This window comes from Leucoraja erinacea, chromosome 9 (assembly GCF_028641065.1).
Source record: "Leucoraja erinacea ecotype New England chromosome 9, Leri_hhj_1, whole genome shotgun sequence".
NCBI classification, from domain to species: domain Eukaryota; kingdom Metazoa; phylum Chordata; class Chondrichthyes; order Rajiformes; family Rajidae; genus Leucoraja; species Leucoraja erinaceus.
In genome coordinates, this window is record NC_073385.1 from 60,049,736 (window position 1) to 60,074,726 (window position 24,991).

Consider the following 24,991-nt stretch of genomic DNA (forward strand, 5'->3'; position numbering starts at 1 on the left):
ATTAATTCACTTGGATCTGGTACCAGCGTTGCTGAGTATACCACCTGCAAAGTCTATTGCAACATCTTGCCCATCAATTCCATTAGAACTTTCCAATCCCCATTATCTCTTCACCAAAGAGAGGTTCCAAGAGAACATTAACACTGCGAGTTCCCCTCCAAGTTGCACATCACCCTAGCTTGGATGTTTATCACCATTCCTCCATCCTGGAATCCCCTCCTCCTTCAGGACTGTGAATACCTCTCATTAGGACAGTTGCAGTTCTACCGAATAATGAAAGTCCGAGATAAAGTGGATGTGGAAAAGATGTTTCCGGTAATGGGAGTCTAGGACCAAAAGGCAAAGGGTATTATTGAAACGACATATCTTTAGATTGGAGATGAGGAGGAATTTCTTTAGCCCGACGGTGATAAATCTGAGGAAATCATTGCTACAGACAACGGTTGAGGCCATTGGGTATTGTTAAAGCAGAGATTGATAGGACATGGCGAAGCAGACTCAATGAATGAATGGCCTGATTCTGCTCCTATGTCTTGTGAACTTATGAGTTCCAGGTGACTCACCACCACTTTCTTGGCAGCAAAGAATTTGCAATAACTATGGTCTTGCCAGTGACATCCACATCACTTAAAATTAATAATGAGAACATGGAACTGGATTTTAAGTCCACATTGTATTTAGCAAGGAACCAAACTGAATACCGTACATGTCAAAGGAGAAGCCAAGCTCCAATAAGGCCCAATATTTAATTGATGTTGGTATACGAGCTGCATTCATTATAAAATGTTTTGAAATAGTGGTTAGGGCATTTTTTTTAGCAAATACCTGATTTTACTGGGAACATGTTTATTCAGCAATGTCACAACTTTGCTATCCGCAATGTCATAACATGTTATGTGTTTAGAATCAGAGCATCTGTACAAAGAGCAGACACATAGAAATCCCTAAGAGGGTTTAAATAAGAAGGTAATGGCTTATGACAACCTTGTTCGATAGCAATTATTAAAATATCAGTATATTGTTAGGATTTGTCCACGAATGTGTTATCACTTGTTTCAATAAATTATACACGAGATAAATTGTGGTTCAAAATAATCACTCCATTAAATAATAATTGGAGTCAATACTAATCTAAGTCTTATGTTACAGTCTTTTTACACATGTTAGACAAGCAAAAAGTTAACATTTGGAGTCTTAAGGTGCAGCCTTGTCTAATCGTGTTATATGCAAACTTTATAAAACACGAGCACCCCACAGAAGATAATGTAGTGATCACCGTTGATGAGGCACAGGTACCACTACTACAGCACTGCAGACACGAGTCTTGTAATAACAGAAATACTTTGGATGCTGTCCATCAAGACTCTGTTGCAGAAGAGTGAGTTATGATCAATCCTCCAGTAGCACTTTGCTAATTGGATAGGGATTTATGCAATTGCTGATGCAGTGTTTAATTTCTTCAGTGTCAGATTGTGCCAAGGGTGTGGACTCTCTCTCATTTCTTCTTCTTTGGTTGACTATACTTGGATGTTTTATGTTCCTTCTGCTCATATTTGTCATGTCCTTCCCTGTGGAGGTAAATCAAAGGGACAATTCTTTAGCAGGTTCTCTTTTCTGTTAAACAAAGCCAAGCCTTGCAAAAGTATGAAAATAAGTTGTTTAACCAAAGATATCTTACACTCTAAACACTTTTCAGTTGGACTCTGTACATTGGATTCTGCATCTAACTACAGGCACTTAAATGTGAACATTCCAGTTATCTTTTAAAGGCAGTGGAATGCAACACTTACATTCTAAAACAGCAAGTAATGCACAGAATGAAAATATAACATGAACATACTCTAACCAGCCTACACTGGTTCATTGTGTAGGAAGGAATTGTAGATGCTGGTTTAAACCGAAGACAGACACAAAAAGCTGGATTAACTAAGAAGGACAGGCAGCACCTCTTCTTCTTACTTCTTAAGCCCTTTGCTCCTCTATGGAGCATATACCATTGACAAATGGCCTCCACCTCACTCGGTTGTTGGCAGTTCTTTCGAGAGCTCCCCAGTTGAGCCCACTCTCAGACATTTCTGTCTGGACACCTCTTCTCCAGCTGTTCCTGGGACGACCGCTTTCCCCTTTTCCTTGGGGGTTCCATTTTAGGGCTTGCCGGGCGATGTTTGTGGCAGGTTTCCTGAGGGTGTGTTCAATCCATTTTCTCCTTCGAATTTGTAGGTCAATGGGCTCCTGACTTGTTCTTTTCCACAGGTCCACATTGCTTACTTAATCACTCCACCAGATGTTAAGCATCTCTGGAGAAAATGAATGTGTGATGTTTCGGGACGAATCAAGGGTTTCGCTGAGTTATTCCAGTCTTTTGTGTCTGTCAACACTGGTTATTTGTCCACATGACCACTGGCGTTGATTCCATATGGCTTTAGTCACCTTTTTTGTCACCCATGTAATCTATTTTAATGTGATGGTATCACCGCCTTGCCAATCACTAATACTCCTGATACCTGCGTTAACCTTATAATACTGCTCAAGGCTTTTTTCTTCTTTATACTGTAAATCTGGGTTTTTTTGCCAGTTCATTCTACACCAACCAATGAAATCAGCCTGTTTTGATGCACTCTGTTGCATCTGCCTACAGTTCGCCTGTACCATTTTTGCTCAAATAAAAGTAGCACAACTTGGTATCCTCCCTAATGTCTAAATATAATTCTTAAAAGGTGAAGCACAAACCATATATCATATTTCAACTAAGAACTATCTATTGGTGTTCACACATCACCTTTATTTTTGATCTTGATTGCTACACTTCTGACTATTAAACCAGGTTTCCATTATTAATTTTGCACTTTTTGAGGGGCGTCTTTTAATGTACATGATCTAGGTCCACCCACAATAAAGCAAAATGTAGTTAGTAATTGCTATTAAGCAATTAATAATGTGTCCATTTAAACACCAAATTAAATGTATTAAATCATGAACTATTAATAGTTTTATATCTACAGAACATAGAAGATAGACGTACAATGTACAAGAAAGAACGGCAGATGCTGGTAAAATCGAAGATACACAGAAAATGCTGGAGTAACTCAATGGATGAGGCAGCATCGATGGAGAGAAGGCATGACGACTTTTCGGGTCTTAAGAAGGGTCTCAATCCGAAACGTCGCCCATTCCTTCTCTCCGTAGATGCTGCATCACCCATTGAGATGGACGTACAGCACATGAACAGCTCCTTTGGCCCACAATGCCTGTGCCGAACATAATTCCAAGATAAACTAATCTCATGTGCCTGCACATTATCCAAATCTTCCAATTTCCTGTATATTCATGTGTCTATCTAAAAGTGTCTTAAACACCACTCTTTTATCTGTCTCCATCACTACTCCTGGCAGCACGTTCGACACCCACCACCCACTGTGCAAACAAAACCTGTCCTGCACATCTCTATAAGATTTTCTCCCTCGCAATTTAAATATATGCCCTCTATTCTGACACCTTAGGAAAAATGTTCTGATGGTGAATTCATGTTGAAAAAGTCTACTGCCCTACCCTCATCGATCACTTTTGTCACTTACTCAAAAATGTAAATCAAGTTAGTAAATGTTCTTAAACTCCCTCAAATAGAAAGAACAACAGAAATTCACAATGCATCAACAAATTGTATCAAGAGCTTTTTAAGCACCTGGATTAATTAACTATTTTAAACTGCAGTATGATGCAAAACCGTCTTCACATTAAGATCATGTTAATGACATAGTTTGGTGAAATTGCAACAAATGGGACATCAGAATTCATTTTGTGTGATTGGTGTCGATACGACTGATGTCCTCCCAGTATAATGCACACATCAGTGTCAGGCTTAAGAGGTACATTGCAAGTTGTTACTGAACTGACATAAATTGAAGCTCAAAATTCAAAAGAAACACCACAGAACTTTCCTGGTGAAACCAAGAGCACAGGGTTCTTGTTCTTGCTTTTCTCCCTTTTAAACAGACCTTGCTGACATTTGGAAACCCAACTGGGCAGCCTCAGAACTGACTGCACACTGCATTTTAAAGTCCACAATATATGCAACAATTAACAGGGAATGTTTTTCTAGTAGCTTGCACTTGGGTAGGTAGGCCTCAGTAGTAATATACCCTGACAATACTCCATCATTAGAGGCAAAATGATGGACACAAGGGGTCAGTGACCTTGGGACAGCAGGCAAAGACATATTTCCTGAGCACAGGTTTCGGACTTTGAGGGCTATCACCCCAGTAATATGTGACTCGGGACAGGGGCGGAAAACCCGGGGGGGGGGGGGGACCAGAGGGGACACACCCCCCTCATGTTTTGAGAGGTGGGCGACATCCCCGCCAGGTTAACCTGCCTGGCTTGTGTGGAATACGGTAGGCGGCGCGACTCTCGTCAGCAGCGGCCTCTGCAGCCCGCCTGCGTTTTTATTATTTTTTGCCCATGTTTTTTATGTTATTTTTTGTTGGGGTATATGTTGGGGTGTGTGTGGGGGGGGTGGGGGTGGGGTAACTTTTAATCTCTCCCTGCACGGGAGACCCGACCTTTTCTTTGTCAGGTCTCCGTTGTCGTTGGGGCTGCAACGAGGAGCGGCCTCCAACAGGAGAAGACCGGGGGCTCTGGTGCCGACTACTCACCTCACCGTCGCGGAGCTGGCCGAGTCCGGAGCGGTGGTGGAGCGCTGCTGCGGCCCGACCTCCGGAGATTCGGAGGCTGCAACTGCGGGTCTGGCGGTCGGAGGCACCGGGAGCCCGCGGGTCACTGGAGGGAGACCGCTTTTCAGGGCTCCCGCAACGGCGACTTCTCCTGCCCGAGTTGCGGGGTCGAAGAGCTCCTGGAGCGGGGCCTTACAGCAACGCCCCGCGCGGCTTGGAATGGCTGCGGGACTCTGCGAGCGCACGCCGGGGGCTCTAACATCAAGACCCGGTGTGCGACCTTGCACCACCCGGCGTGGCTTTAATGGCCGTGGGACAATCGCCATCGCCAGCCGGGGGAAGAGTGCAGTGAAGAGGTAAGTTTTTTTTGGCCTTCCATCACAGCGATGTGATGGATGTTTATGTAAATTATGTTGTGTCTTGGGTCTATTTGTTTGTAATGTATGGCTGCAGAAACGTCATTTTGTTTGGACCTCAAGGGGTCCAAATGGCAAATAAATTGAATTGAATATGGTCAGCACGTAGAAGCAGCGTTGGTGTCCCGTCAGTCCAGACCAAAGATACTGGTCCAGACAGGGCTGTATTTAACCCGGTGAGACAGGCAGTTGAGCTGCATTTAGCGCTGGATTGAGCCTCCGAAGCCCCGCATAAAAATTTGTGTCCCCTGTCCCCTCCATGTTTTGATAGTGAGTTCCGTTCTTGACAGGAGTTTCAGTCACATTCTTTTTTCCTATCCTGCTCCAGATTCCCTACACTTAGTGCTTTTCCATTTGCTGTGACATATCGTGCAAGATCATAAAATGATTGCAACATTGCTCCATTATGTTTTTACATGCTAGAGGAGTCAATGCCACCTTCAGCCAATCTCTACTTGCACAGATCTGGACCTCTGTTGTGCAGGAGGTACAGGTCGAACACCGATTTTCCCACACCCACCATTGCAGAGTAATATCCGTTTTTCTGGACTAACAGAGGTCACGTGATAATTAAATGACAATACAGCCCTGGCCTGCTAATGACTCCCCTTCCATGTCTCTAAAGCACCGTGGAGTGCCAGAAACTAAAATAAAACAAATATAAAATGTAAACTGAAAGAGAAAAAAAAACTGCGATTGATGAAAATCTGAAGTAAAACGGAAAATGTTAGCAATACTCGGCAGTTCAAGCAGCATCTATGGAAAGTGAAACAATGAATGCTTCAGCTCCGTGATCACGCCAGGCAAAGACACCTTTTTTAACAGTCGTTTTTAAATTCAAAATTTTGGCACACACACACACCCACACACCCACATCCACATCCACATCCAACATCCAACATCAGACATTTAATAGTTACTGTTGTCAGCTGTGCTTACCTAAAGCATCGATGGCAGTAGAGGTCTCCATCACAGCCATGGCAACGGAGGACAGCATCGTTGTTACAGATGGAACACCAAGGTAGCTCTTCATCACTGTCTGCAGTCTCAGCTGCTGCTCGAGCAGGGGAGGTAGGCAGTTGCTGGACAAATAATTAGAAATTTGTTTTAGTCAGCAATTTGATAAATGCATTTATTTTTTTTAAATTACACTGAACTTCTCTAATGGGCCTGTCCCACTTAGGCGACTTTTTAAGGTGAGTGCAGGAGACCCTGCGCTCGCCACATTATCACCACATGTCTGCTGGTGGTCTCTGGTGAGTCTCCTTCATGGTCGCGAGGAGTTCCCACATTCTGGGAACTAATCGCGGTCTCAGTAAGGTCGCACAAAAATTTCAACATTTTTTTCAATTGGTCACCATGGAGAAAATCGATAATCCTGTAGTCGTAGGTGCTGTTGTAGTGGGGCCGCCATGTAGTTGTAGGTAGTCGAGGTAGTCGTAGGAAGTATTAGTTAATCATCTTTGCTGACCAGTCATTTTCATTCGCTCATTGGGGGGAAAAAACGTAAGTACGAGCTTTCAGAACCAAGGATAACCGACCAGTAATGTTAACTATCCGCCAAACGTCACAGCTGTGTATTTCTGGCTTATTAAAAGTTGTCTGGCTTCTCAAAAGTGTCTCCAACGTTCTCCCCTCCCCCTACTCCCCCCTCTTTTAATGGACTTTCCGTACACTGTGCTTACCGTCTTAACCTTCCTGTTCATTGCAGTGTGTGTCTGTATCACCTTGGCTTTGCACTGTGTTAATTTCAGACAGGGCTCCCCCCGCTTGCCCTGGCTACTGCCTTTGTGCGTGTGTGTTTGTGCGAGTACGTGCGTGTGTTTTCCACTCTGACATTCGCCGTTCAAGTTCCCCGTTTTACAGGCGACTGCCGGCAACTTGACATTCACCGGCAGTCCACTGAAAAGTCGCCCAAGTGGGACAGGCCCTTAACAGATGATCAAAAGCTTAAAAGCTTAAGTAGCATTTTAAATGGGGACGAATGCCTTTTCTAACAATCAATCTCTCTCGGGTGTCACGGTGTTAAGGGTTTTGGGGAGAAGGTAGGAGAATGGGGTTATAAGGGAGAGATAGATCAGCATGATTGAATGGTGCAGTAGACTTGATGGGCCAAATGGCCTAATTCTGTTCCTATCACTTATGACCTCATGACTATATTATCGTATATTACCAGTGTGTCTTGATTGCGTGTCTAACCTACAACCATTTGACACAAATAAATGTGCTGCTCCTGAATCAATGCTCTCAGTTAGGAATAAGGCAGATGTTGGATTAACTTTTCTTTGGTGTCCCCATGGTGAGACCGCACCTGGTGCAATTTTGGTCTCCTAATTTGAGGAAGGACATTATTGCTATTGAGCAAGTGCAGCGTAGGTTCACAAGGTTAATTCCCAGGGATGGCATGCGGGACTGACGTGTGATGAAAGAATGGGTCGACTGGGGTTGTATTTGCTGGAATTTAGAAGGATGAGAGGGATTCTTATCGAAACATACAACATTCTTAGAGAATTGGACAGGGTAGATGCAGCAAATATGTTCCCGATGTTGGGGGAGTTCAGAACCAGGGTTTGCAGTTTAAGAATAAGGGGTGGGCCATTTAGGACTAAGCTGCGGAAAAACCTTTTCATCCAGAGTGTTGTGAATCTGTGGAATTCTCTGCCACAAAAGGCAGTGGACGCCAATTCACTGGATGTTTTCAAGAGAGCGTTACATTTAGCTCTTAGGGCTCAGGGAATCAAGGGATATGGAGAAAAAAGCCAGAACGGAGTACTAATTTTGGGTGATCAGCCATGATCACATTGAATGGCATTGCTGGATCAAAGGGTCTATTCCTGCACCTATTTTCTATGTTTCTATGTTTACCCAAAATGGTAGAGTTCAAATGAATTGTCAGAACAGATCAATAAAGGCAGCTTGGGAATCAAGTGCAGTTGGGTATATAATTAGAGCTACTGCCAGATAAACATTGTGAAACCTGGTTCTACCCGCATATTAATTCACCGTGGCAAATTTATTTTAATTTACAACAATGGATGTTACCTTTCTCCCTGCAGGCACTGGGTTGACTGGTTTAGGTTGCTCAACAGGGATATTGTAGCCACTTGTTTCATCCAAAGCAATTTCTTCATTTACCTGGAGGCATAATGATGTCAACTACACATGATAACTGACAATCTACCAGCAAACAAACTTATGTTTGTATTCTAATACTGCTTATTAGATTTCTTAACATGTTATGATTTTGCTTTAAAAGTTTCAAATGAAAATTGATGAAACAACAATTTCAATTTGCAAATGTTAGTTCTATCCAAGATAGTATCACACAAAAAGCAAGTTTTCAGGGAGTATGGATGTGGGACAGGGTCTAAAACGGATTAGAAAATACGGACGTTTTTTAAATTCATACTGGTCCCTGTACATTTCAGTACCCTCTATCTAACAGAGCATAACTAACATGTGTATAGCCCCTTAAGACATTAACAAACATTTCACAAGCACCAAAGACCTATTGCAATATAATCACTGTTGCATCTCAAGCAACACTGCAGCCAATTTGCAGGCAGCAAAATCCCTCTAAAGAGCTAATGAGAAAAAATGATCAGATAATCTGCTTCTTTTCGATATGGATTGAGGGGTAAATGTTAACTATGGACTCCAGAAGAACCTTTATGCTCATCTTTGCATTGTGCTATGGATCCTTTCATGTCTGCAGGACTCTGGTTTAGTGCCTCATTTGAAAGACACCACACGCAATAGTGTAATGGTCTCCAATTTCTGTTGTAGATTATGTGTTCCCATGTCTTTGAACAAGGTTTGATCCCTTCCAAGTCAGGGTGAGCATTGAGCCAAGACTCTGAAATTACTATATGTTACAAACTGGCTTGTTAATCAAGTTGTTAATCAAATCCAAATGCTAACATCTCAGATAATCAGTCTGCACAAAACAAGGGTTGATTTTCTATCACTGGGCTTTTGGTGTAATGCACTAACTTTGGCAGTCACATTTTGGAAGAGTTTACAGAGGAAATTCGTTTTTGATATATAGGAAATCACTCTCTGTTGAATCTTACTTCCCTGGAGGCGATGGTGAAGGTTGGGGGAGAGTCAACCATATAAATAATAAACAAAATATGAAAGAATAAATTAAATAACAGATAGACAAAAAGACAGCATTCCATGATCCTCCAGTTTCATTTCCCTGTATTCATAGAAACATGTATTTAGTTTAGTGGGCGCTTCGGCCCACCGAGTCCGTACCAACCAGAGATCCCCGCACATTAACACGATCCTACACTGGGGACAATTTTTACATTTAAACCAAGCCAATTAACCTCCAACACTGTACATCTTTGGAGTGTGGAGAAAATCAACACCGGTCACGGGAAGAACAAACAAACTCCGTACACATAAGCCCCATAGCCAGGATCAAACCCGCTATAACGTAGCAACTCTACCGCTGTGCCACCATACTGCCCAAACTTGTCCCAAAGAAAGACTAGATTAAAAAAAAAAAAAAACTTCGTATCAGACCTGTTTCAGAATTCGCTGGGTCAGCAGTTCCTCATTTTCTTCATCACTATCTAGCCCGGCATGTTTCCAGTCATCCATAGATACTGCAAGCCAACAAAACAGAAAATGAATATTGCTCCAAACTATCTATTCCAGTCTCACACTCGGTATCAACCTCATGAACCAATTATGAACATTCTCACTGTGCAGGCAGTGCAATCATGAAACTTGGAGGGTAGATTTCAGGTCATCTGGTTCAGGGCTGACAATTTATTTCAATGCATAGAATGCTGACTTTATTCTGGCATCTGAACATACAATTAAATCATTCTACACACAACCATTTCCTTACGTAGTTGGATTCCAGACTATAATTCCCTCTCTGTTATTCATTATTCTACATAAATGGCATTTGAAACCCTGTCTGACATTTGCAAACTGTTCCAGAGTTTCTGGAGGTATATCTGAATAAAATGGGGCCTCCCGGAAGATGTAATCTTGATTAGGTTAACTGATGGATGGGCATAATTTGGTTCTTGAAAGGAACCCAATCTACCCTAGCAATTCCATGCTTTGGTCAAGAACTAACATCCCTGAAACCTGTAATTATAGATTCATTGAACATTACGGCAGGTCTTCAGCACACCAAATCCACACTGACAATTGAACACCCTTCAAACAAATACTAAATTGATCTTATTCTATTCTCTCTTCATTCCCATCAAACTACCACCCCACATCCACCACCAGACTCTACCAGATACTAGGGGTAACTTACAGTGACCAATTAACAAACAAACCCACAAATCTTTGGGGTGCATGAGGAAGCTACAGTATCTGGGTCACAGGGAGAACATGGTCGCCACACAGACAGTACATTGGGAGATATACATCATCCTGACAATGGACAATTTTCATGGTATTAATGGTGCATTCTTTGTTCCCTTTCAAGCTTTCTAACACTATGTTTACATAGATGTTTGTGTCATACTGTCAACTTTGCCATTGTACCTTCTTCATATAGCCTAGCCTTCTCTTTATATATTTTTTCTGCATTTTATTTCAGTTTTCCAACAATGTAACCTTTCATCCTTGGATCACAATCACTTGATGACTGATGGTTGGCGTGGACCTAATGGGCCGAAGGGCCTGTTTCCATGTTGTATCTCTAAATTAAACTTTTGCAAAGAGCATTTGAAATAAGTGAGCCCATGACATTCTTGCAGTTTTGAGGGCGTAGTTAAGTGGTAGTTAGGCCTGCTTACTGCTGAACAAAGGTTTCAGCAACCATAGACCCACACCATTCTCATGAATAGCTCCAAGAAGTTGTATCCTTTCCCTATGGAAAGATGCAAAAGAATCAGGGTCGTCATCGTGGGCAAATTTAACTTCCTAATATTGACTGGGACTTACACAGTGCAAAAGGTTTATATTGGGCTTATTTTGTTAGGTATATCCAAGAGGGTTTCCTGAAACAGTATGTGGATAGGAAAGACCGTACTGGACCTGATATTGGGAAATTAGCCTGTCCAGGTGACTAGTGTTTCAATGGAAGAGCACTTTGGGAATAGCTGTCACAACTCCTTAAATTTTAATATAGTTATGTATAAGGATAAGTCTTGACCTTAGAAGGTGCAAAATCGAGGTAATACAGACTACAGCATTATTAGGCAGGAGATAGTGAGAGTCAATTGTGAGCTGTTGTGATTCGGTAAATCCCCACCTGACATGTGGGAGTAATTCAAAGGCCAGTTGTTTAAAGTTCAGGACCGGCATATTACAGCAAGGAAGAGGGACAAGGATGTCAAAGAAACCATGGATGACCAAAGAGGTTATAAATTTGGACAAAAAGAAAAAGAAAGCATATTAAGATTTAGGAAGATTAAATCGAACAGGGCCTTTAAGGAATATAAAGTAAGCAAAAAGGAACTCAAGCTGGCAATTAGAAGGGCCAAAAGAGTCATGAAAGGTTATTGGCGAATCTGAATAAAGACAATCTCAAGGATTTTCATACAGTGTTCCATAATGTTTGGGAGAAAGACCCGTTATTTATTTATCTGCCTCTGTACTGCACAATTTGAGATTTGTAATAGAAAAAAAAAAAAATCACATGTGGTTAAATTGCACATTGTCAGATTTTAATAAAGGCCATTTTTATACATTTTGGTTTCACCATGTAGAAATTACAGCAGTGTTTATACATAGTCCCCCATTTCAGGGCACCATCCTGTGGAGAGTCCCCCTCCGCTCATCAGGTGCCGAGGATTTTTCCCATCGATGAAAAACAAAAGAGTTATTAGTGTTTAAAAAATGTTGGGATTCTCTCTCCCGTCAATCACGCCATGAAGGCCACGCCCCTTCTGGTGCGAGGGGGAGGGGGGGGGGGGGGGGGGGGACTATAAAACCCAGAAGTGTGGGCATGGCTCAGTCTCTGCAAGATGGAAGAGGGAGAGGTCACGACTCAGTCTTTAGTGGCCTTGGACCCTGCTTGAAATGGTATGAAACTGCACTTGAATTTGGTGGCCTTGCACCCTGTTTGAAACGGAATTTCAAGGAATAGCTGTGAGTCAACTACTAGCCCACCAGCCATGAGTGAGTGAGCTGCCAGCACAACAGGCTTGAGTGACTGAGCCGCCAGCCCAATAATCCATTCGGCCCACAATGTCCATATTAACCCTCTGGAAACCAGTATCTTCAGCCCACAACACCCCTACCAGCACTCCAGAAAGTCCCTCCCCCCCCACTGGTCACCAATATTGGAATTGGTGGAGAGATGGAATATTGTGTTGGGGGACCAGCCCTCCCGTGTGGATGCTGGGACCCAACGGGTCCCACTTAGTGTAGTAATCTAGAAAATTATAGGACCATGAGGAGTCTCATGTTAGTGGTTAGAAGCTATTGGAGGGTATTATTCAGGATAGAATTTACTCACATTTATAAGAGAATGGGCTAATTCGGGACAGTCAGCATGGATTTGTCTGTGGCAGGTCATGTCTTACAAACTTAACAGATTTTTTTAGAAGGGGTGATTTTAATGATTAATGAGGGTAGGACAGTGGATGTTTTCTGCATGGATTTTAAGCAGGCATTCGATAAACTCTCTCATGGTAGGCTGATCCGTCAAAATTAGGAGTTGCTGACAGTGAGGAAGGCTGTCAAAGTATACAGTGGAATATAGATCAGCTATAGAAAGGGGCAGAGAAATAGCAGATGGAGTTTAATCAAAGCAAGTGTGAGTTTTAACATAAAGGGAAGCCAAAAAGTTAATGGCACGACCTCCATGAAAGTCCATAGCAGAAGTGGAGAGCTCCATGAAAGTCCATAGCAGAAGTGGTTGACTTCAGCAGAACAGAATAAGTGACCTTCAGATCTCAACTGAATTCGAGAAGTAACAGGAAACCTGTGGACTTTAAAGAAGTTTTGCTCAGCAAACAAAAGCCATCTGTTTCAGCGCAATAATCCACTGGCTGACCATGCACGTAGCAAGCAGAGCCTTCCATCCGTTTATCTCAGACCTAACACCAGGAATCATAACAATCCAAATCCATGCTGCTGTCCTCATGTTGGCAATCTTGCCAGAAAACCTGGATGCGTTTCTTTAACAACTTTCTTTATTTTCTTTAACAACTGCAACAGTGGGGTGAAAGAATGTATCACCCTCTAAAAAAGCAATCCCCCCACATCATGAGATAACATTTTTAAAACTTTGGAAATAGTCATTTAAATTATTAAAAGTCACCTACACTCACCAGCATTCGGATCGTCTCCTTTCAATGTGGCCAGTCTCCTGGATATCTTTAAGATACGCTCCTGTTGCAAGTTATCCTGTTTCAGTTCAGCTGTTGCTTGGTCCATGAGATAATTCTCCTCGAGAAGATTGATGTTTTTAGCAGTGTCACATTTGAAGTTTCGCGGATCAATTCCTTTATTCAGGTCATTCATTCCGTCATCTGTGCCCAACACAAAACATCATCCCCCTATTATATGATATTCAGTGGGGTTGGAGTATAATTGTAACCATGTGATGTGCCTTTTAGAAGCTACTGAGTTGTGACAGAGCTAAAAATGGAATCCAATCTATGCACAGATGCCTCTAATGAGAAGTGCATAGGACCTAACCTCATAAAAGGGCTTATACATGAACATCAACTACATTGGTTTATTGTTATGGTATCGTGAACTGCGATACAGTGAAAAATGATTGCATGCTATCCAGTTAGATCACACAATTGGAGTACAATGAAGCCATTACACAAGTACAACAGGAAGTTGTACTTGTGTTTGTCCTCATCTCAGTCCTAACTGCCCCCCCTCTTTATTCTTAAACTGTGACCCATGGTTCTGAACGCCCCCAACATCGGGAACATTTTTCCTGCAGTTACAGTAAGTGAAAATCTAGAAGGCAAACAGGATGCTTTCTCCAACCACCCCCCCATTTGAAGTCCACTACCTTCCACCGTTTCTACCCAGTGCTTGGTACTTACTTCCAGCAGCCACTGGTTGTCCTCCAGGATGCACCGATCCGCAGCCTGATCCATGCCGGTCACCTAGGCAAATTCGACCCAGAGACTCTCTCTCTCACCCCGCTCTGTGTCCTCTCAACCCCCCCCCCCCCCCATTCTCCCCCCCCTTTATCTCTACCCTCCCCTCTCTCTCTCCCCCTCCCTCTCTCTCACCCTCTCTCCTCTCTCCCCTTCTCTCTCCCCCTCTTACTCTTCCCCCTCTCTTGTCCCCTCTCCTCTCTCCCCTTTCCTTCTCTCTCCCCCCTCTCTTCCCCCTAATTCTCTCTCTCTTTCTTCTCTCACCCCCCTCTCTCTTCCCCTCGCTTCCCCCCCAACCTTTCTCCCCCCCTCTCTCCACACTCTCCTCTCTCTCTCCGTCTCTCCTCTCACCTCTCTCTCTTCTCCCCTCTCTCCTCTCTTCCCCATTTCTCCCTCCTACCTCACTCTTCCCCGTGCCCTCTCTGCCCTCTCTTTCTCCTCTGTCTCTATCTCTTTTTCTTTACCCACTATCTCATTCTTTCCCCCGTTTCTCTTTCCCCCTCTCTCTTTTACCACTCCTGTTCCCCTTCTCCCCTACCTTCTCTCTTCCCTTTCTTCCCCCTCACCCCTCTCACACCCCCCCCCCCTCTCTCTGCCCCCCCCCCTCTTCTCTCTCTCCATTCACTCCCTCCGTCTCTCCCCTCTCTCTCTCTCCTCTCACCCCCCCGTCTCCCTGTCACCTTCCCCCTCTCTCTCTCTCTCTCCACCTCCCTTTGAGAGTCCGTCCCTTCGGCACAGAGACTCTCGCGGCAGCGGTGCAACGCTTCCAACGCCCGGAACACTCGCACTTTGGTCCGGAGTGCTCCATGGCCAGAGCTGCAGCGAGCGACACGCCGGCCCCGGCAAACACTCGTTCGTCCCGGCTCCCCGCATCTGTTCCGGCCGCTGGTTCTGCTCCCATCCCTCCCTCAGCCCCTGCTCTCCAACACGAGCGGACCATGCAGTTTATCAGAGTTTTGAAATTTTTGTTGATCACAAAATTTCTCACCACTGAGCGTGAGAAATTTCTGATGAGCATGAGGTCGTGAGAGTTTGCTTGAGGGCGTGAGTCTCATGCTCAAAGCCTTAGAGTTGGCAGCCCTGATAAATATCAAACATAATGCAAATAAAAAATGTCTACTTTACCTTCAATACCAGAGCCGTACTTCTCATCTATGGCTGCTTCTTCAGACATCTGTTTGAATAGGTCATTGGCTTGCTCTGCTTGAGACCTGCTATCAGGAGCCTGATGATTCTAGCATAAGATAAGAGAATTTAACAACTTGCAAATAAGCTCGACAGAAATCTGCACTGCCATACTTGGGATCCAGTGAACCTTATTTTTATTGCTAGGAATATGGAACTCTCAATTTAATTAATGGCTCAAATTAGGCCCATTGTGAGGAAAACATTTAATTGTATTCATTTTTACAACTGAAATGTTAATTTGTTCAAACTTCATAAAATGACCACGTGCTCAAGAACACTCAGCATACGTAACGCCTGGTGGTGGTTAAGTTATTTCACAATCGAAACTGAAGGAAACTGATCTCAGCCAGGGTGGCAATGGGCAAGACCAGGATCTACCCCAGTAAACAATGTGTCAAACACACAATTTAAATCTGTCCATTTCGTAAGGAGCTGGAGAGCACCAGCAGGAAAAATAGTTCTCTGCCAAAATTTGCACAGTGCCCTCCATAATGTTTGGGACAAAGACCCACCATTTTTTTGCCTCTGTACTCCACAATTTGAGATTTGTAATAGAAAAAAATAGACAATAGGTGCAGGAGTAGGCCATTCGGCCCTTGGAGCCAGCACCGCCATTCAATGTGATCATGGTTGATCATTCCAAATCAGTACCCTGTTCCTGCCTTCTCCCCACATCCCCTGACTCTGCTATTTTTAAGAGCCCTATCTAGCTCTTTCTTGAAAGCATCCAGAGAACTTGAATACATCCATTAGAAATCAAATGTGGTTAAAGTGCACATTGTCAGATTTTAATTACAGGCCATTTTTATACATTTTGGATTCACCATGTAGAAATTACAGCAGTGTTTATACATAGTCCCCCTATTTCAGGGCACCGTAATGTTTGTAACACGTCTTTGTAATTGCTCAGGTGTATTTAATTGCCTCCTCTCCTATAAGAGAGCTGTCAGCACCTAGTCTTTCCTCCAGTCTTTCCATCACCTTTGGAAACTTTTATTGCTGTTTATCAACATGAGGACCAAAGTTGTGCCAATTAAAGTCAAATAACCTATTATGAGACTAAGAAACAAGAAGAAAACTGTTAGAGACATCAGCCAAACCTTAGGCTTATCAAAATCAACTGTTTTGAACATCATCAAGAAGAAAGAGCACTGGTGAGCTTACTAATCGCAAAGGGACTGGCAGGCCAAGGAAGACTTCCACAGCTGATGACAGAAGAATGCTCTCTATAAATAAATAAAAATTCTCAAACACCTGTCCGACAGATTAGAAACACTCTACAGGAGTCAGGTGTGGATTTGTCAATGACCACTGTCTGCAGAAGACTTCCTGAACAGAAATACAGACGCTACAAGGAGTACTTAAAAGAGCAACCAAGATTCGAGAGACATTTATTATCACATACACCAATTGGTACAATGAAATTTGGGGTCACCATACAGCCATATGAATAAAAAAGAACACAGAACATAATAGTCTTTGACATAAACATCCCCACACAGTGGAATCAAAGTTTCCCACTGTGAGGTAGTACCAAAGTTCAGTCATCTTCCTCTGTTGTTCACCCGCGAGTCGCAGCTACGGGCGGCCCGATATTCAGGCCCTCTCGCCGAGATAATGGAACTCCGATGTTGGAACGGAAGAAAACCCTCAGCAGCGTGGACTTCCGAATCGGCCACTTCTTACCGGAGACCACGGCTCCTAAAGTCCACAGGCCAAGCTGGGTGGAGATTCACACTGGCGGCCCACGACAAAGAGATCCCAGGACTCCGCAATGTTGAAGTCAGTGCCACCTGCGGCTGGGAGCTCCACAAACCACAGCTCCATGATGTTGAAGCAGCATGCCCAACACTCCGGAGCTTCAAAAGGCGACCCAGGTAAGGCATCGCCTGCTCCGCTCTGATTCCAGTGCTGAGCCGCCGCTGAAGCTCCGGCGGGAAAGGCCGCGCCAATCCAGTTGGAAGGTCACGAGAGCGGGGGTGGGGGGTTGGGGGAACTAGTTCTGGAAAAAAAGTATTGGTATTGTGGACAGATGAGACAAAGATCAACTTATATCAGAGTGATGGCAGGAACAAAGTATGGACGAGGGAAGGTACTGCCCAGAATCCAAAGCATACCGCATCATCTGTGAAACGGTGGTGGGGGTGTTATGGCCTGGGCATGTATGGCTGCTGAAGGCACTGGCTCACATCTTCATTGATGATACAACTGCTGATGGTAGTAGCATAATGAATTCTGAAGTTTATAGACACATCCTATCCACTCAAGTTGGTCAGCAGTTCATTCTACAGCAAAACAATGATCACAAATATACTGCTAAAGGAACAGAGGAGTTTTTCAAACCTAAAAAATGGTCAATTTTGAATGGCCGTCAGTCACCTGATCTGAACCCAATTGCGCATGCCTTTCTTATGCTGAAGAGAAAACTGAAGGTAGCAATGTTACAAAATTTTGAGATTTAAAAAATCAAGTCTGCAATTTATCCCATCAGATAAAGCATAACAATAAGTTTAATTTGACACCTAATTCACTTTCATATCTCAAGTAATAAAAAAGTTATGGCCATTTTCATACTCGGAAATTAGCATCTTGTTCCCTATTGATTTTCTATGGACATAACAAAAAAGCTGTGATTGTGGACAGTCAAAAGCACACAACCTTCTTAAAAATTAAGAGAACTGAATGAAATTTTCAGTTATCATAGATTGAACCATAAAATAAAAATAATCTAACTTGGATGACCTGAAATTAAAGCATATAATTAGTTAGTTACCCAATTGTAGCTAATTTCAAACTTCAATTTACTAGATCTAAACATCTATCCATTTCTTAATAAATGATTAACATTTTTAAATAGCCCGTGTCCAAATAATATTCACAAATAATTCACAATAAAACATGATTTTTAAATCTCATTTACATCAATTTATAGGCCAAATGGAAGCATTTGGCCTATAAATTGATGTAAATGAGATTTAAAAATCATGTTTTATTGTGAATTATTTGTGAATATTATTTGGACACGGGCTATTTAGGTGTTCAATTGCTGTAAATTAAAGTCAATTTAAATCGGCTTTCTAGTGGGTTCCTGTGAACGCGCTGGTTTAGAACGTTCACATTGCGCTGGATTTGTGCCCTCAAATGCCCAGAAAAATACTGCGGGATATAAAAAGCCCAAAATGAGCTACTCGCTATAGAAAACTTTATATACAGGGTTATATACATGCCCCATTTAATGTAAAAATAAGGTACATACCTTTAATTGTTTGCTTTATAAAACCCTGGGGCTGCGAGAGGTTGCGAGTTTAGAGAGTGATTTTTAAACTACTCGAACTATTTTACAAGGCCATAAAAACTAATAATACCTTTTGCGACGGGGTTTTTCAGCGATTTTCCGTTAATAATTTACTAGGCTGAACATTTTCGATTGCAACAGCCTAGTAAAAATCGCGTTTTAAACCCGCCCCCTCTAAACAGCGCCAAAATCACACACAAGGGGTGGGGCAGATGCTCAGCCACGATTCAGGTAGGTTTTGTAACATACCTACTGAAGGGGACTAGCCCCCAAAAAAAGCATAAGTTAAAGATGACTGCAATACAGGCCTGGCAGAGCATCACCAGAGAAGACACCCAGCAACTGGTGATGTTCATGAATCGCAGATTTCAAGCAGTCATTGGAGGCAAAGGATATGCAACAAAATACTAAACATCACTACTCTGATTTACATGAGATTGCTGTGTCCCAAACATTATGGTGATCTGAAACGGGCACATTATGTATAAACACTGCTGTAATTTCTTCATGGTGAAACCAAAATATATAAAAATGGCTTTTATTAAAAATCGACTTTATCCACGTGTGATTTTTCTATTACAAATCCCAAATTGGAGTACAGAAGTAAATAAATAAATGATGGGTCTTTGTCCCAAACATTATGGAGGGCACTATGTTCAGCTGTTCATCAGATTACAGTCAAATGTTCGCAAAAGTACACAACATTAAACCTAGTCTAGCATGAAGTACTTAGTCGTTTTCATTTCTTTTCATAGAGCCATAGAGTGACACAGTGTGGAAACAGCCCTTCGGCCCAACTTGCCCACACCTGCCAACATGTCCCATCTACACTAGTCCCAACTGCCCACGTTTGGCCTATATCCCTCCAAACCTGTCCTATCCATGTACCTGTCTAACTGTTTCTTAAATGTTGGGATAGGCAACTACCTCCTCTGGCAGACTTGCTAATCTTGCTGTGTATATTGTCATCCAAATCATTGATATAGATGACATACAATAACGGGCCCTGCACCGAACCCCGAGACACACTAGTCACAGGCTTCTAGACCGAAAAGCAACCTTCCACCATCACCCTCTGCTTCCTTCCATGAAGTCAATTTTGTATCCATTCAACTATCTCTCCTTGGATCCCATGCAATCTAACTTTCCAGGACAGCCAACCACGCAAAACCTTGTTGAATGCTTTGCTGAAGTCCATATATACAATATCTACAGCTCTGCCCTCAATTACCTTTTTGGTCATGTCTTCAAAAAACTCACTCAAATTTGTGAGAAGCGACACCTCATGTACAAACCCATGCTGACTATCCTTAATCAGCCCTAGTCCTTCTAAATGCCTGTATATCCTATCCTTCAGAATACTCTCTAGTATCTTTCCAACTACAGATGTTAAGCTCACTGGCCTATTGTTCCCAACATATTCCTTGCAACCCTTCTAGAATAGAGGCACAACATTTGCCACCCTCCAGTCTTCGGGCACCTCTCCTGGATTTAAAGATGATGTAAATTTCAAGAAAGGCTCCTGCAATTTCGTCTCTGGTTTCCCACAATGTCCTCAGATATATCTGGTCAGGCCCTAGAGATTAGTCTACCTTCATAAACGATAATACTTTTCGCACCTCTTCGACCGTAAGACTGACTGCTTTTAAGACACTTCCATTGACTGCCCCAACTTCCTAAGTCCTCATGTCTTTCTCCTCAGTAAATTCAGAGGAGAAACACTCATTGAGGACCTTGCCAATCTCCTGTGGCTCCACAGAGTTGACCGCTTTGATTCCTAAGGGTCCCACTCTCTCATTACCATAGTCCCCCCTTATCCTTATAACTATAAAATTGTGTGTGTGTGTGTGTGTGTGTTTATTTATCCCGTTGTGTGTGATCACATCTACTCGAAGAAACGACGCGCTAACAGTAACATTTTTACATATTCCGGTAGAGATTTATCCCGTGAAATCAAAAATCACCTTATCTGAAAAATCAATGCATTATTCCTCGAGATATTTATGAAAATGTTTAAAAATCTCTAAAAACTTGGAAAAAAAGTATTTTGCTTGTCCCCTGTGCTTAGCCCTGCTCGCAACATTGTTGCTATCCAAGTACACCGAGTTCTGCTAGCTAGCAAGTGCAAATGCTTTTTTAAAAAAGTTTAAAATGGAAGGAGGCTGAATAAGGCGAAATGAACAGCCCCTGCGCAGTTGTCGGTTGTGGGTGTGTGCTGGAATATTGCGTTGGGGGAACGGGTTGTGTTGGAGAAAGGGGAACGGGTTGCGTTGGAGGGCCAGGCCTCCCGTGGGGGCTGTGGGTGAGTGGTGGAATATTGCGTTGGGGAACGGATTGCTTGACGGACCAGGCCTCCTGTGTGACAGGGACCCAACAGGTCCCACTTGGTCCAGTATATTTATAAAATCTCTTGGGATTGCCATTAATGCTATCTGCCAGAGCTATATCATGGTCCCTTTTTGTCCTTCTGATTTCCTTTTTTACTTTACTCCTTAGTTTCGTAACTCCTCCAGGGATACACTTGATCCCAGCTGCCATGTGTGCTTCTTAATCTTGACCGATGCATCAATTTCTCCCTTTTCCCCTGAAACCTGCCCCAATCAATTTGAGCGAGACTTTCTCTCTTACCTTCAAAGTTGGCCTTTCCCTAATTTAGCATTTTAACATGTGGGCCCTCTCTGTCCCTATCCATAACTATCTTTATTCTAATCGAACAGTGTTCACTGGTCCCAAAATGCTCTTCCATGAACACTTAATTCACTTGCCCTTCAATTTCCCAAGACTAGATCAAGTATTGCCCTCTCACTCGTGGGGCTCCCTATATATTGCTGTAGAAAACTCTTCTGAACATCTTTGAGAAGCTGCACCCTATCTAAGCCTTTCACACTATGATTTTCCCCAGTCAATATTGGGAAAGTTAAAATCCCCTACTTTAACAATCTTATTGGACTTGCAGCTGTCTGCAATCCCGTGGCATATTTGTTCTTCAAACTGCCGTTGACTATTTTGGGTCTGTAGTACACCCCCAACAAGGTGATCATCCTTTCTTGTTACTCAGATCCACCCATGTAGCCTTACCAGATGAACCGTTCGTAATGTCACCTCACCACTGCCATGACATCCTCCTTAACCAATAACGCAATGTATGCTCTATTTATCATTTTCTGTCATCATTAAAAGAATGATAGGTAATGTACTTTTGGCAAGATATAAAAACACAGGTGTCCTTACGGGTTTAGGAGCCTGAGAAGGTGGGGTCTGGCCTCTTAACAGGGCTAACCTGTCCTCCATCTCCCTGGTGGAAGGCATGGGCCGTTGAGAGTCCTTCTTCAGTGCAGCTAGCCGACACTCAATCTCCTTCTGAGATGGTATAGATTCTGGAACATGCAATGACACATTGGCACAGTACAACATGGAGGAAATCCCCAAGGTTGATTGATCCATAATCATTCACTAATTAAAACAGCAAATTCTGCATTTTCACAGAGGAACAGGACAAAAAAAAAAATTCTAGTTGGTCTAAGTTTTATCTGTCTTTGGCACAACCATTTCTTGTATAACAATGGAACTCACTTGGTTTTGTTTCTCCCCTTAGCTTTTCCAATCGTTCAGCAATGGCTCGATCCTCTTTCGAAAGACCCCGGTGCTTTGATGTATTGTCACGGCTGAGTGGCTGACACCCTGCTTTGTGAACTGCAGTTTGACCTTGCTGTTTGGCTTCCAAAGCAGCTACCCGCCTAGACACCAGAAGATAGCATTACAGAAAGCTGGATTACATGAAGAATTACATATTCAGAGTAACACTTGTAAAAAAAATAAAATAAATAAAACCAAAAACTGTATTATTATATGTAAGAGTTAGAGCCAAGGATAATTTTTGGGGAGTCGCCTAACCCGAGCGCTGGAATCATGGAAAAATAGTTTGCTACAGAAAACCTCCATTAATCTGGCATTCCCAGGATTAAAGTGATGCTGGACTTCTCAGACCATTGGATGTAGATTTTTCAGACCATTGGATGTTGCAATATTAATACTCCCAATACACTTTTAATTCACTTTTATTAGATGTTACACAGCAGAAGTGATAAATGTTCCAGCAACCCTGGTAAGTTTAAAGGGAGCACGGAAAATTGCCAGGCAGCACAGGAACCAGGGCCCTTGTAAATGGGAAGGTTTGGCAAATATCACCAGATGAGCGAGATGACAAACCACCAGTATTTCCGAATAACTGGAAAGCAGATTATCGGCGTTTGACATTGTCATGATGAAGACACAATTGTGTCAAAGGATTTATTTAACTATTAAACCCATGCTGTTGGGGCTCATCTGTTTCAGTTCAAAGAGGAGCGCTAATGAAAGTGCTCAAAACTATAAGAAGCTAAGGCAGATGAAAACATTGACTACTTGCTGGAATCAAGATAGCGGTCGGTGGTGGCGGCAACGGAGGAGAAGGTCAATGCCTGTGAGCTCACCTCCCGCACCCTAACAAGCTATTGAGTTTCAGAAGATGTACTAAGCGGCGATAAGGTGCACTTCAAAAGAAAGAAGGAATAAATCATTGGTGTCAAAATGAGACTGAATAGCTCTCGTGTGGGTTTCAATGCTGAATTAAAGCATCTATCCAGTCTTACCGTTCACACCATTAATAGAAACTGACCCAGTTCAAGTTTGAGTTGAGATAGAATGAAAGGTTATGCAGCTTGCAGACATACTTGGATCATTGTCTCTCTTCTCAATAGCTATCACTCTTCTGCTATTTCCCAATTGTCCTACACATTTTCTCTTTTTAATTATGCATTCAATTCTCTTTCATTACTTGTATCCTGTTGGGAAAGTAAAAGGAGTGCGAGTAGAATCTCACCAGAACAATATTTGAACTCTTGAATAGATGTGGGCATTAAGAGCATTGCACAGAAGAAGAAAGATCGTCGAGTAAGTGAAAATGTAACTTTTCAAAAATAACGTTTGAAATCGACATGTGGGAGCACCTTCAGACTCCAGAACAAGGGGGCCACAGTCTTAGAATAAAGGGGAGGCCATTTAAGACTGAGGTGAGGAAAAACGTTTTCACCCAGTTGTGAATTTGTGGAATTCCCTGCCAGAGGGCAGTGGAGGCCAAATCACTGGATGGATTTAAGAGAGAGTTAGATAGAGCTCTAGGGGCTGGTGGAATCAAGGGATATGGGGAGAAGGCAGGCACGGGTTATTGATTGGGGATGATCAGCCATGATCTCAATGAATGGTGATGCTGGCTCAAAGGGCCGAATGGCCTCCTCCTGCACCTATTTTCTATGTTTCTAAAGGAAACGGGCCATTGTTATAGTGAACAAGTGATGGTAATTGGTTAATTGTTTGAGGAATTAAAAAATTACCTGAAATGTTAAAAGAAAACTGATTTCCAATTGTAAAAAGGCATTATACAGAAGCAAAACATGTGTGTCTTTTTACAATACTGCACGCAAAAACGTGACAAAGGGGGTCAAATTTCAAATTCCTTCAAAAAAGTTGACAAGCACATTATAGGGTATCAACAAAAAATAAGAAAAGATAGCATATTGATGGCAAGTTTCCGAAAATGGCATCAGAATATACAAAAAAAAAAATTGTAATGGTTGTCGCGTGGTGTCCACCAACACAGTAAGGGCACGCATTTCTTATTCCTTTCTCTGTTTATGAATATCTATGATAATATAAAACACTGATGTTGGAGGGGTGGGGGGGGGGGGGGGGGGGGGGGGGGGGGGGGGGGGGGGTGGGGTGTGTGTGGTGTGTGGTGTGTGTGTGTGTGTGTGTGTGTGTGTGTGTGTGTGTGTGTGTGTGTGTGTGTGTGTGTGTGTGTGTCTGTTCATACGAGATTCACATCTCCTCGAAAATCCAACGTGCTAATGGTCAAATATTTACATATTCCAGTAGAGATTTACCCCATGATCTCAAAAATTGCCTCATCTGAAAATTTGATTAATTATTTCTTGAGTTTTTGTTCACCAATTACAATTGTTCACCAATCTGAGATCTTTTTAAAATCTAACATGCTGAAGCGAGCTGATGACGTCACATGCAGCAAACTGTGCAGAATTTTCAACGCGCAGCTCCACTGTTTCCCACGAGCTCCGAGTTACGTGGCCCATGAAATTATAGAGCCATACAACATGGAAACAGGCCCTTCAGAACATCACATCTGTGCCATCAAGCACACATCTACGCTTTTTCATGGATTCAACATTTCACAATGACGGGATATTTGAATCTATGTCAGCCTTCCAAGCATTCCCATACTACAATTCCCTGTACTCTTATTTCCCTATAAATTATTCTCTCTCATAACCCAATAATGATCTCTTATTCTTCTGCCACCAACATATTAGGGAC

At 42.7% G+C, this 24,991-nt stretch overlaps 1 protein-coding gene across 2 annotated transcripts in view; it reads right to left on the minus strand.

Moving 5' to 3' along the window:
- Window positions 1–727: 727 nt before the first annotated feature.
- The window catches only part of zfyve19 (zinc finger, FYVE domain containing 19), a 30,166-nt gene continuing 5,902 nt past the window's right edge, over window positions 728–24,991 (minus strand). Inside the window, exons 4-11 of one of the 2 annotated variants that reach the window (XM_055640949.1) lie at window positions 22,196–22,359; window positions 21,854–21,999; window positions 15,265–15,373; window positions 13,348–13,548; window positions 9,620–9,702; window positions 8,129–8,221; window positions 6,026–6,168; window positions 728–1,568 (exon numbers count right to left, since the gene is read on the minus strand). In XM_055640949.1, the coding sequence (XP_055496924.1) occupies window positions 1,496–1,568; window positions 6,026–6,168; window positions 8,129–8,221; window positions 9,620–9,702; window positions 13,348–13,548; window positions 15,265–15,373; window positions 21,854–21,999; window positions 22,196–22,359 (1,012 nt within the window). In that variant the 3' untranslated portion in view covers window positions 728–1,495. Of the gene's footprint in view, window positions 1,569–6,025; window positions 6,169–8,128; window positions 8,222–9,619; window positions 9,703–13,341; window positions 13,549–15,264; window positions 15,374–21,853; window positions 22,000–22,195; window positions 22,360–24,991 lie in introns of both variants that reach the window. The other variant, XM_055640948.1, reaches the window with a different exon arrangement.